Raw genomic sequence first — 12,306 nt, 5'->3', positions numbered from 1 at the left:
ATAGAGATAAAATAAAAGGAGAAACAATACGTGCTTCCTCAGAGTGTACAGTATAGGTCAATGTGCTTTCTTCTAGTGCCATTTCCGCGGGGTAGGAATTTTAGACTGTTTTATTTGAACAGAACATTGCTGTGAAGCCAACTTCCAGAGATGTAAATTTGCTAGTCTAATAAAAGAATATCGTGATAGCTCCTTTAGAACTTCTGCAGTTTTTTTTCCTATATGGCTCTTTTAAGAATGGAGTTGGGCATTGTGATGAGATTTTTGTCGCTGGTGCTCCTCTCTTGGTTCTGATATCCTTTTATTTTGCTATAAGGAACTCCTGCCTCCAGATATGGTAAATCAGTTCCATTTAAGCCCTTGCGGGATTTCGTAGAATGCAAGATTCATGAAAGGAAGATATTGTCATCCACCTGATTGTAGCACGAAGTTACAAAGGAAACCCTTTACCGGGTGACTTTTGCCAGACTGATCTGCCATATTCTATGTCCCTGTGCTTCATCGATTCGACCTCATCCTGCAGCACACTATCTTCCTAGTTAGTTCAGGTGAAACAGTGATTGCCGCTCACAAGGGCACTGGTCCTGGTATTCATCCCCAGACCAGGGTTTTTCTACATCTGTGAAGCATTCTTTTTGAAAAACCCGTACAAGTTTCCATCGAAGCTTCCTGTACCTCTTGGGAGTGCACAATATTTCCCTTTCATGAAACATCGATATCTCCACCTTGTGTAATTCCACAAGGCTGATTTTCCATGTGTCCCTACAGTGATGGCATACGCAAGAGTAACTTTTGCCAGTTCTTTCAAGTGATATTGGTAAGAGGGAAACTTCTGGCTTAATTTGTGTCTACATTTCAGTGCCGCATGCTGAGTACTTCTACACACAACCACTTTGGTGAAGGCATCTACCATATTTTTGATGAGATGTTCAGCATGCGGTGACCCGTAAATGATGGCAAGAGAATAATCTTTTCCTTTGTCTTAATGCATGCAGGCAATGATTAGTTTGCACGTGTGTTCTGAGCTGCCCAGTCGGTTCTTTTTAATGAAAGCAGCATGGATAAAAGCCAATATTTACTCTTTTTAGTTACGAGTACATACAAGAAAATCTACGAAGCAACATGCTATATACTGCTGTGACTTCATTCAGTGGAGTCTGCTGCGCTAAATTTGCATTGAAAATGTGTAACTGACGCACTTTACTAACAGTCTATCGCAACTCGTGACTGAAGCAGGGGATATCCTAGCTGTGTCCCTGCACTTTGAGTTGCGTGAGTCTGCCTATAGCTCGTGACCTGCTAGACTGCTAGCTCGGATGGTAGTGTAACCGACCCATAAAGGTGTTCGTAACAGGTTCGATGCCCAGACCAGAACATTCTTTTTTCATCTGGGAATTGCTTTCGGTCTGAGAAACCCGCGGGCTGTCCCTTGCAGCTGACTGTCATTTGGGTGGATGAAAATACATCACTTTCCTGCCTCCAAGCATGTATGTTTTTGAATGTCAACCTCCTAGAAGGACAGCGCAAATGTCTAGAAAACAAGAAATATGCTGATGCCTTTCTAAAGGTATGTGCACAAAAGCAGCAACTGTTGTACTGTTGTATATGTAGTGCGCGATACCGGTGTATCCAGGCCAGCCTCCCACAGGGGGGCCTTCATCAAAATATAGAGAAAAAGAGCGGGCGGGGTGACAGGCTTACCATCGACGATACAATCATGAGCCTTGTATTTCGTGCGAGTTTTGATCAGTGAAAATTCGGTAATCATCCACTAGCCACCGCGATTTTCCGCGCAAGTTGTCTATGCCGCATCTACTTAACAAAAATATTTCGTAAAATATGGCTCAAAATATTAAGGGAAAGAACCGGAGGTCTTGCACGTCTCTACTACTACAATTGTGCGGGAACACGATGTTATGCGCAAATAAGCGTCACAGGTTTGAGTTTAACAGCGGGTATCAAGTGCGCATCGGTCGTTGTTTTTATCAAGCGAATGATGGGTATTTTAAATTGCGCGCCAAGCCTCTCGAGCGCATTTGTTGCTAGACTGTTTTTGTGTATTTATAAATGTTAGGCTTATAAAATATGTCACATACTGCGAAACGTAATGGCATTCTTATAAATTTTGTTTTATATTATCTTTTTAAAAAAATTATTGCCATCATACCGCTCTTTGGAGAGCGAATCTTGCTCGCAAATTCGACGCGACGGGCAGCCACATCGATAGCGAGGCGATCACGCTTGCCCGCCGCCATTGTTGTTTTCGTCGACTTGGATAAGTGAGGCCGACTTAGCGACACGCAGGCGCCTTCGTAGACCACTCGGAAGGGCACGTATTCGACGTAGCGGGAGACCAAGCTAAACAACCGCCAACATGTATTGCCTCCAGTGGCTCATCCCGGTGCTGCTCATACCCAAGCCCATGAACCTGGCTCTGGTTCAGAATCACGTGATGTTCATGGTCCTCTACCTGACTGGATTCTTCCTCGAACGCAAGCCGTGCACCATTTGCAGTCTGGTGTTCATTGCCGCCGTGTTCCTCATCTGCTACAGCGGCATGGGGAACTGCATCTTCTCGCTGTTCGTCAACTGCAACTCGGTGACGTGCGAGCCGGGCACGTAGCGTTGCGTCGTACCCCTTTTTCGTCCGCCTGCCCCTCCCCCCATCAGCCCCCCTCGCCCTTTACCTCCCAACAACCTCGGCACCTCTGCGGTATTCGCCGCTCGCCGTCGACTTCTGCACCTGTGGAAATGTAACGGAGATCTTGAAATGGTGGACGTCCTTACTACAACTACGCATTAACGGGACTGCCTGTCGAGCCGCCCTCCCAACACCTCCCCCCTCCTCTGAAAAAAATGCACGCGTTATGGCGCCCATACTGCAGTACAGTTGTTGGACTCGAAGCGCTTGCGTAGTTTCTGGGCGGATGAGTTTCGTTTATCGCCAAGCGAGGGAACGAGCAGAAGCGAAACTTCCAGTCTTCCCCGTGTCTAGTGTGTGGACTCTTCGCAAGTCGTCTGCGGCCTGCCTTCTAACCGCTGTGTGTACTTCCAGCACAGTGCGCCGGGCTGGACTGCAAGTTCTGCTGGCCTACGCCCGTTTTCATCAAAAAACGCACTACCCTGTTTAGCGTCGCAGTTTCCCTACGACGACTCTATCGTAACTCTTTTCTATCCTCTCGCTCCCTCTGACTTTCCTGAGCCCATTGTTTTCCGCAGTCTTTTTTTTTTCCTCCTCTTCATTACTAAAAAAAAAAAAATGACGGGGACTCGGAAGCGACAGCTGTGACTATCGTGGGCGTTTGCATTTTTCTTTTTGTTCGCATTTTGGCGTGGACAGCCGTGTTGCTCTCTAAATAAAAGTGGTGTGACAGATTGCCAGATACTTGTCACTCTACCCGCCGACGTTGGTTTGGTGTTGCAGCGACTTGGCGTTGAATCAGCGCAGTCGCTCTCGCTGGCCCGTGAATCGTGCGCATTTAACAACCGCGTGATGGCTGTGACAGCGGGTGGAACTGGACGCCGTTTGGCCCATTTGAATGCGCATCCGCTATCACCGTCGGCAGCTGCGTTTGCAGGTGTCGCAGCTAGCTGGCCTAAGAGCTTTTAGTGTGTGCGCACCCTCCTAATGCACCCATCATTTGTTTGGCGGTAGTACAGGGGCAATATTCTGTGATTTACTTCGTTTAACCCTTTAGTATGGCAAAAAGCCGATGTCGGCCACATACGAAAGCGCTTCTGGCAATAGAGTAAAGCTCACTTATGAGAACATGAGTAAGTGAGAATTTTCCTTAAAAAATGTATCATTCCTGCATTTTGACACGGTTATAGTTAAAGTAGCGATATTAATGTTTCGTTTTACATGTCGTTTTATTGTGCTATGGACCATGGACCCTCACTTGTGTTTCAGTGACATCCAATCTTCCAGGCAACCAAACGCATCTTCAGAATGTAATGCATAAGAGACAAAGGGTAAGGCAGTGCATAATGTGTTAGCTTGTGCCTTTCAATCTTGCAATGGTGTATCTGCTGTTCCTTAAATTAGTGCCAAGATGAAATGTTAAATAGCCCCGTAAAAAACTGCTGGTGCCATGGTCACCATGGAATTCGCTCAAGATGCAATTTGTCTGTCGTGCAAGCGCGTAAATGGGTCCACTGCTGCACATTGTCAGAAATTCACTGTCATGCCCTTCAATATAATTTTTTTTTCCTTTTTTACACGTTCGGGATTATTTCACAAAAGAACAGAAGCAAAGTTTCTGGTTGCACGAACATGATCTCCTCTGATGTCTGTTTCGTGACGTATGACCTGAAAAATGATGTTTGCAGCATCAGGCTTTCTTCAGCTGCACTTGAAATTGACACAGATGGCCATGTAGGAAAAACCATTGTAAGGAACATTTATTAACATCCTTTGGATTTTCAATATGCTGGGGTTATCTTCGCAACAACGTCGAGCGCTTCGTGGATAACCGCCAGTAGACGGTTGCAATACTGCTGCAAGGGACTATTGGATTTTTGTTTTTGCAGAGACGTTACGCGCATTCTTGAAGCGCGCTGCACGCAAAGCAGTGCCGGAGATTTTTTTTTTTTTTTTTCACCTAAGCCTATGCGACCATTTCATCGAATACAGTGTGGCAAGATTGTTCTCTTGACCAGCCTTTCCAAATTTCACAAGGCCCATTGACTACCAGGGCTTCGTCAGCTACAGCGGTCGTGAGGTGCCAAAAAGACACTATCTCTGTAAAAGACTTGATCCTTCTAGCTGCTCGATAGAGCAGGCGAGGGGTTTAACCCTAACTCAAAAAAAGTGGAAAGCTCATTGGCCAGAGAAAAAAAAGGAAAAAGAAAGGAGGGGCTTCCAAACGGCAAGGAAACTGCCAGTGCCAGATATGGTGCCTTTGCTGTCAAGTTAGTTCATATTAAGAACACGAAATCTGCATCATTCACAACTCTTCGTTTCAGTCAGTGTTGCTTGGGAAAGATCACCGCCGTATACTTGAAATATCATACTCAGCGGGGAGACAGCTCGTCACACTGGCGAAGTTGTATTGTGTCACTTCAGCTAATATGGTCATATCTGCCACCGCTAGCAAAAAAAATAAAGCTAGGAATTCCTAGAAGTGGCTGGTCATTATTTTTGGAGAAGGGATGCTGTTTTTTCTCTCCTGATCACATCACGTTAAATACTACGCTGCTCCTTGACAATGCAAAAGCAGCATCCAGATACTGTGTGCTATGCGAAGAGAGTCCCTCGTTTCCATACACCCCTGTTCATTCTATTGAAATCATACTGGCTACAGCAAGTGTAACTGAAATTTACTAGAAGCTGTGCAGCATTTGTAAGCACTGGAACTTGAATTAAAAGCTGGATACCTTAACACTTATTTAGAGGGAGAGGCACCCTCCAGCTTTGCCCTCCACGACTTTGAAACATCATGAGTGGCATGCAACTATTGGACCAAGGAACAGCTCTTCGCAACAGCATCCCATTGGAATATTTGGTGACAGCTCCGTGATTAAACAAAGTTCAAGAGAACACTACACAAGAATAGAGAACAAACAATGGTATGTGCACGTGCGTGTCCTCCTGTGTAGTGTCATCTCGGCACTGCTCAATCACAGTGCAGCTCTTGCCAACACTGCAGGAGCCTGCACACTCCAGAACAGCTTCTCGTGATGTCACATGGTCTCTGTGAGGGCCTCCTTAAGGCAAAGCTATACGGCCTAATAAAAAGGTCTCTGTGATGGAAAATACCTTCATAAGACCTTTGCCTGAAGGCCTTCACGAAGTGTGCAGGCCACTGCATCAATTGCAAGAGCTGTATTGTGATTAAGCAGTGCAACAGGACATCACATAGGAGTGTTTGTTTTGTCTCTCTTGTTGTGTTCTCTCACACTTTGTTCAAGCAAGGCAGAGTTGATAAAGCTTTATGGAACTCTTCACAATAGGCCTTGGTGTGATGGCCTTTTGTGAAGGGCTTCGTGATGGCTCTGCCTGCCACAGTACACATTGCTCTCTTCTACACAAATTTAGAAAAAGCCCTTCATTTTCCTTGACCATTTGGAAGCCCACTCAATGACTAGAGAGCCTGCAAAACAGCTTTCATAAAAGGTCCCTTGAAAATTGGTTGTAACAGGAGCACGTATAGGAGTTTATTCTGCACTGTGCCCGGCATGGCTAACCTATTGTAACATACCACTGTAGTGTTTGCGTTGTTCAGTGTGCTCCCTGCATATTCTTATATATACAGTCTTGCTCTGCTGTATTTGTTTTTTTTTTAAACACCAGCCTTGCAGTGTAGGAGAGAGACATTCACAAGCATGATACAAAGAAGCCCAAATCATGGTCATACTGTGCGTGGTCAGAACACAACTAATAACCGATATCGCTTCTACACCAACCGCGGTGACGGCAGCATGGCATTTGGCATTGTGCATCATAACAGTGATGGAACGAAATGAGAAACCTGTCGCATATTAGCTTGCAATCTCAATCAGCTTGCAAAAACAGCGATGGCCGGGTTTACAGTTTGGTTCAGATGTTGACCGCAAATGTGATGGCCAGAGAGAGAGAGAGAAATGAAAGAAAGGAACAAATCAACCTACGACATCTGTGCATACCATCGGCGCGGAATACATTCATTGGCGTGAAGTCCGGCTTCAACATTGTACAAGCCACACTCAAGAACACAGTTTTAAGTAAAGGCCAATGTGCGTATGCGACAAAACAAACAAACATACACATCGCTTCCCATGTTTGTTACAGTGGGGGGAGGTTGTGAAGAGCCTTGTGAACAAACTTAAGCTTACATGTCTTTGCATGGTGATTCCTTTGACAATATCTCGTTTCACTTCCAGGAAGTCGGAGGAATGTCACAGTTCACCTTGAAGGGCAAGAACACTTGCTCAGCAGTTGCTAAACAGGTGTCCGTTGCTTGACTAGAAGATCCTATGCTTGCGATCAAAACAACAGAAGCCTCCCGAGATAGTACCTGCATTGCTTCTCTCTAGAGAACAAAAAATCTTGTATAACTAGCACCTTGCTAACAAACAAACAAAAACAAGAATATAGTTTACAGAAGGACAATACTGGCTCACCAGGAAGTCAAGGAAATGGCGGTTATGTAACGCTAACAGCGAGGGGAACGGGTGTTCTGGAAGAGGAAGCCAGGCCTGCTTACAGTTGTGCAAGAGTGGTCATATGTTTGAAATGCATACAAATACTTGCATGAAGAATGTACAGTTGACTTGCATTAATTCAAACTCCCAGCGACCACACATCTTTCTCTGAATTATCCGAGATTGAATGACATATGGTACAATATATAAAACACAACTAATTGTGCTTTTACAAACAGATGTACGCATACAATAATTTTATGTGTCACCCTGCAGATATCCAAACTAAATTAATTTGGACGTAAAGTTAATAGACACTTTGCGAGAAAGGAGCAAGGAGATTAATTAAGAAAGCCCCTGCAAATGCACATTCAGAGTGTCATGGGACAGGAATGAGCATTTGTCTTTGGCATCATCTCAGTGACATCTGTGAACCTACACTAAGGCTTGCATACCAAACACAGTGTTTACTCTTCGCACCTTCGTATGCCCTCTCGTTGGCCACTTTTGGCCATACTGTTTAGGGATGCCTAAAGGTCTAGGTTAACTAATGTCTGAATTGGCCTACAAAGCCCAAATGCTGTTCGACACATTTTACTTGAGCTTGGAACTAATGAGCATAGTAATTAACAATTTAGTAATTGGTTCGCTGAGCTATGGAAAGCTGAAACTTCAGCATTTCAGAAAAACTACTACTGGCTCTGCATTAAGTATCCCACACTTAAATCAGCATTTCGAGGTATTAAACTCGGCATAGCAAAAATGGTACATTTGGCATTGTGGGTTTAAGTGGTCTCAAAGCACACAAAAAATATAGCAGGCCAATTAAGATTTAAAGATTTGCATAATTTAACTTCAATTTTGAATTATTGCAGGTCAACTGTATTTCATCAAACAAGGTTCGGCTGGAGTGCTACACACGTTTAGCCTCCCCAAAAAAGTAAGCTTTTCTATGTAACAGAACAGGACTCTGCACAACATAAGCCTTAAATTTCCATTCTTTCCCAATCACCACTGCAATTATCGTTCAAAGCTACAAAAGTAAGCAGAAATAGAGGTGAACTTGTGCTGCAAATGCAAATGTCTGGCTGTCAAAAGGTGAAATACAAGGCCGAATTGTGGTGTGAGGCCACATTTAGTACACATTAATTCACGAGTTCCCACACAGGCCTCCTGTGAGACACTTATCAGCTTTCCTTTAGGCCAGGCATTTGCACAGTGTGGGTGAAAGTCACACAGTGAGGCTACTTTCAGCTAAAGAAAAGCAGTAGTAGCGGATTTGGAAAGCTTTCAATGGCACGTCCAAGTAAGCAGTCTTGGGACGTATAAGCTCGAAGCAACCCCTCCGTGCTGTTAACAGTTTAGAGTTAACTGGGGGGTTTCAAAATGTGCACGCTTCTCTACAGACACTGCATAAAAGACAAGAGCTCAGAAGTCGTGAACAAGCCTTGTAAAAAGTCTCACAACCACTCGACAGTGGTAAGTTTGTTCCAGGGGCTTTGTTTTCTGTCAGTGGATTTGCGTTTTCGTCATTTACATGGTCATTATTTCTCCCCGTAAGGCGACCGGTAACAGAGCAGCTTAACACTCTGAAGGTTAGTCTTTCAAAACTGCTGGCCAAGCTTTTTTTGGCAACGTGGGCAACTCGCATTTACAAAAAGAGAAAACTAGGAGATAAGACTTATACGACAACTTTTTTCAAATGCCTATCGCTTTCTGAAATAAAAGTGATGCAACTTAAGATGTGCGAAAATCTTTGAAATGGTTATCACATTCTCAAACAATTTGAAAAAGCTATGCTTGTTTGACGACATGCCAGAACCCAACTCTACTGAAGGTACCAGTAGAGAAAGGACGAGACCTGAACCCTGTCTGGGGGCATGTGCTTTCATTGCTACGAGGACTCGTTCGGTAGTTTCCTCCTTAGCGATTGAACAACAACCTACGCACTGATATACTTCTATTGCACTGACTTAAACATTGCAAAATGCCAACATAGGAGAACCAACAAAGTGAACCACTTTGTTCATTGAGTGCACAATAGACCGTCCCATGAGGAGAGAAAACTGGACACCGCTGTTTCTGTTTTCAGGCGGCTATGTGATGAAGCAGAAGAAGCCGAGGGCTGTGCCTTGGATGTGCGCTGCAGTCAGCGCTATGACAGATGTGAACCACAACACAAGAGGTGCAACCACCAAGTACATTTACTTCCAGAAGTGGAAGGAATTTTAACCAAATAAGCACTTCACTTCCTCTGTATGCGTGCGTGCATGCCAAGCTTACTACATGACAAGGGTCAGCCTTGGTGGTAGAACAGTTTCGCAGGTTTTAATACAAAACTGCGGAGATGCACGGAACAAAATTTCTGATTTCAACAGATGGTTTATTGGTATGGCCAAATGCATGCATGTGTGCATGTATATATGCTGTCTGCGCATATATATACACCATTCCCATTTCCAATAGAACATTTGTTGAAGGCAGTGCTCTTTTGTGTCCTTCCTGTCTATCCCTTCAATTCTGAACTTAAATGCCTGTGAAAAACTGGGTGTTAAGTGTACCAGTAAAAATTTGCCATGAACATGTACACTCTCTGCAAATATGAAAGGGAACACAGCTAGACTTGTGTTCAAAACCAATAATTTTCCTTGCATGCACTTGTAATAAGGAAAAAATTCCATGAGTGGAATGCTTCAACAGGAGAACAACGTAAGAAGTAGCAGTGAGTAAACGTTCAGACTCGCATGTTCACGAGAATTGCTATTTTAACTCGTAAGAAGTATTCCCATTCACATTGGCAGAGATTGCACGCAGAGCAGGAAGTCTACTAGTCTGCCAGAGCCAGAAGTCTGGCTTGAACTAACTTTCACTTCTGAAAATGAAATTGGTCAACAGGCACAGTCTCGCAATGTGTTGTGGTTCTGGTTCACAAGCGTCATCTGCAGCGCACAACTAAGATGCAGCATCACCGACTAGCCTCACTAATTGCTCTGCTGCAGAGGGCTTCAAATATCTTCTGCTCTGCAGCAGAAGGAAAAAAAAAAGAAAGAAAGACAGAGAGCCTGAGAGCCACACAACTTGCAGGTAGATGAATCTGCATTATAAATTGGTCGTTTTGGGGGAAGGAAGGTGGGAAATGGAAAGCCTGAGCAAAGTTTGGGGTGGGGGAAGGGGGGTTGTACCATGTTTGAAACGCTTCAAGGTGGGTTGGGTTGCGGGATAACAGGAAAAGGATGGATGGGGGCTGAGCCTGGGTTCACTGAGCCCTGTCGAGTCTTTCTACCGCAAATCATCGAACAGCGCACGAAGGTCGGCTTGCAACATGTCCCACCTTGAAACCTCCCCCCAGCCCCCCAGGTGTGCGTGAGAGAGAGCCCGTCGGAGTGTTCCAGCGCACAAAAAGCGCTGTGCATGTCTGCCTATGTTAGAAACGGCACAAAATACTCGGAAGGAAGGGGGTCGGTTTTAGCGTGGCACGCATGTAGGAGCATGCCGCCGTCTCTCTTGTACTGCAAAAAAACAATGCAGCACACGCACACACACAGAAGCGCGCGAAACATTTAAACGCACAGTCCTCTGTCTGAGAAAACTCAACAATAAGTGGCGGGTGGCCCGAAAGATGAACCTGAGGGGGCGCCATCACGTGTCTGAGGTTTTCAAAGAAAAAGAAAACAAACAAACGATATGAAAGACGACAGAAAAAAATTGAGTGAAAAAACACAAAAACGTCACTGCATACACCAGACACCACACTACAACAACCTGTCCCATCAAAATCTTGTGCAGGAACACAAAGGAAACCAAAGAAGGAATGGGTTTGCACAGTAACCTTGCCCTCCCCTGGCAGGGGAAAGCTTGCAACTAAAACGAAAAGTAACTGTAAGTGGGCGAGGGGTGTCCCACCGAGAGTGAGTACAAGTGCAAAAAGGGAGGGGCAAGGTGCGGGCACAAGCGTCTGTCTGAAAGCCGGGCCTGCCAGACACTGGCACACATAAAACTGTGCGCAGCTGAATTAAACGCCATGGCACTCTCTCTCCCCAGTGTCCAGCTGTCCTGCCCAGCGTTCCTGATGCAGTCGAGGAGAGGGAACCAGAAAAGGAAAATGAAACAGGCAGGTCTCCAGTTCTGCCAGAGGCTACACTACTACACTCGAGCACGGTCCCCTTGTGTTCCATCGTTGCCGACATGTCGGCAAATGATATGCACTTGTGGAAACAGCACGAGCGCGCGTGCGCCAGCGCCACTGACTCTTGGAAGATGGCAGCCTCTGTTGTGGTTTGGGAGGGGGCGGTTTGTGGTGGGTCCATTGCATGTCTTGTCAACTGGCTATCGTGGCTTGCTTGCCTGGCATTTGCCGGACTTGGGGCTCGAGCAGTCTTGCACCGGGGCAGCCCATAAAACAGCGCCCGCATCGATGGAGGTGGGGAAACAGCGGGAGTGGGGCTTTATGCGGAAGCACTCGCGCAGAGCATGGTATACGAAATGGAAGGTGACGTCGGGTGGGTGAGGAAGCCTTATTGCTGGCAGAACGAAACCCAAGAGAGGGCGGCAGGTGGTCTCTTCCGAGCATTTGGGGCACGCTGTGTAGTGTAGGTGTCACACTTGCTGCTGCTACTGCTGTTGTTCTGGTCCGGGCAAGCGATGATGATGCCCTCTTCAAAACAGAGGTGAAGAAGTGCACAGCACGGAGCTCGGGACAACAAAGACGAAGGCTGTAGAGAGGGGAGCTAGTAGCAGTTCGTGTTCAGGTACGCGTGGTGACCGCCTCGCGCCATTGAGCTTGTTGAGCCGAGAGGGTTTCCCAAGTCTTCTTCGGCTTCGGCGAAGAGAGGGGCGTGTGGCAGCGGCGGATGACGGGCGTGGCTTCAGGCAGCACTGCCCTTGCGCGACGGGGAAGGCAACTGGGCCAGCTTTCGGAACAGCGGGGAGTTGACGAACCGCGGGTACGAGTCGCGGTGCATGAGGGTGTAGATCTGCAGCTGTGCCTCATCGAAGGTGTGCGGCGTGGGCTCCACCATGTTTCGGTTTATGATCTCCCGCACGCGAGAGTCCAGGCTCACCTGCAGTCAAGCGCGAATAGGCAGGGGAAAATGGCAGTTTGTGAACAGGCTGCGCATGAATAAACAATGTCTGCGTTGTGGCAGATACACAGTATGTTCACCAAATGCAGCATCTACTACAATA

General features: G+C 46.1%; 1 protein-coding gene across 3 annotated transcripts in view; it reads right to left on the bottom strand.

The window, feature by feature from the left end:
• Positions 1-4,376: 4,376 nt before the first annotated feature.
• Positions 4,377-12,306, bottom strand: part of LOC135910491 (regulator of G-protein signaling 17-like) — a 176,514-nt gene continuing 168,584 nt past the window's right edge. For all 3 annotated transcript variants that reach the window (XM_065442536.2, XM_065442537.2, XM_070540816.1), the window contains one exon: positions 4,377-12,182. In XM_065442536.2, coding sequence (XP_065298608.2) covers positions 11,988-12,182 — 195 coding nt within the window. In that variant the 3' untranslated portion in view covers positions 4,377-11,987. The remainder of the gene's footprint in view (positions 12,183-12,306) is intronic.

The sequence above is a fragment of the Dermacentor albipictus genome, chromosome 6, assembly GCF_038994185.2.
Source record: "Dermacentor albipictus isolate Rhodes 1998 colony chromosome 6, USDA_Dalb.pri_finalv2, whole genome shotgun sequence".
NCBI classification, from domain to species: Eukaryota; Metazoa; Arthropoda; class Arachnida; order Ixodida; family Ixodidae; genus Dermacentor; species Dermacentor albipictus.
The sequence above is the reverse complement of the archived record's forward strand: the minus strand, read 5'-3'. Positions and strand labels throughout refer to the sequence as shown.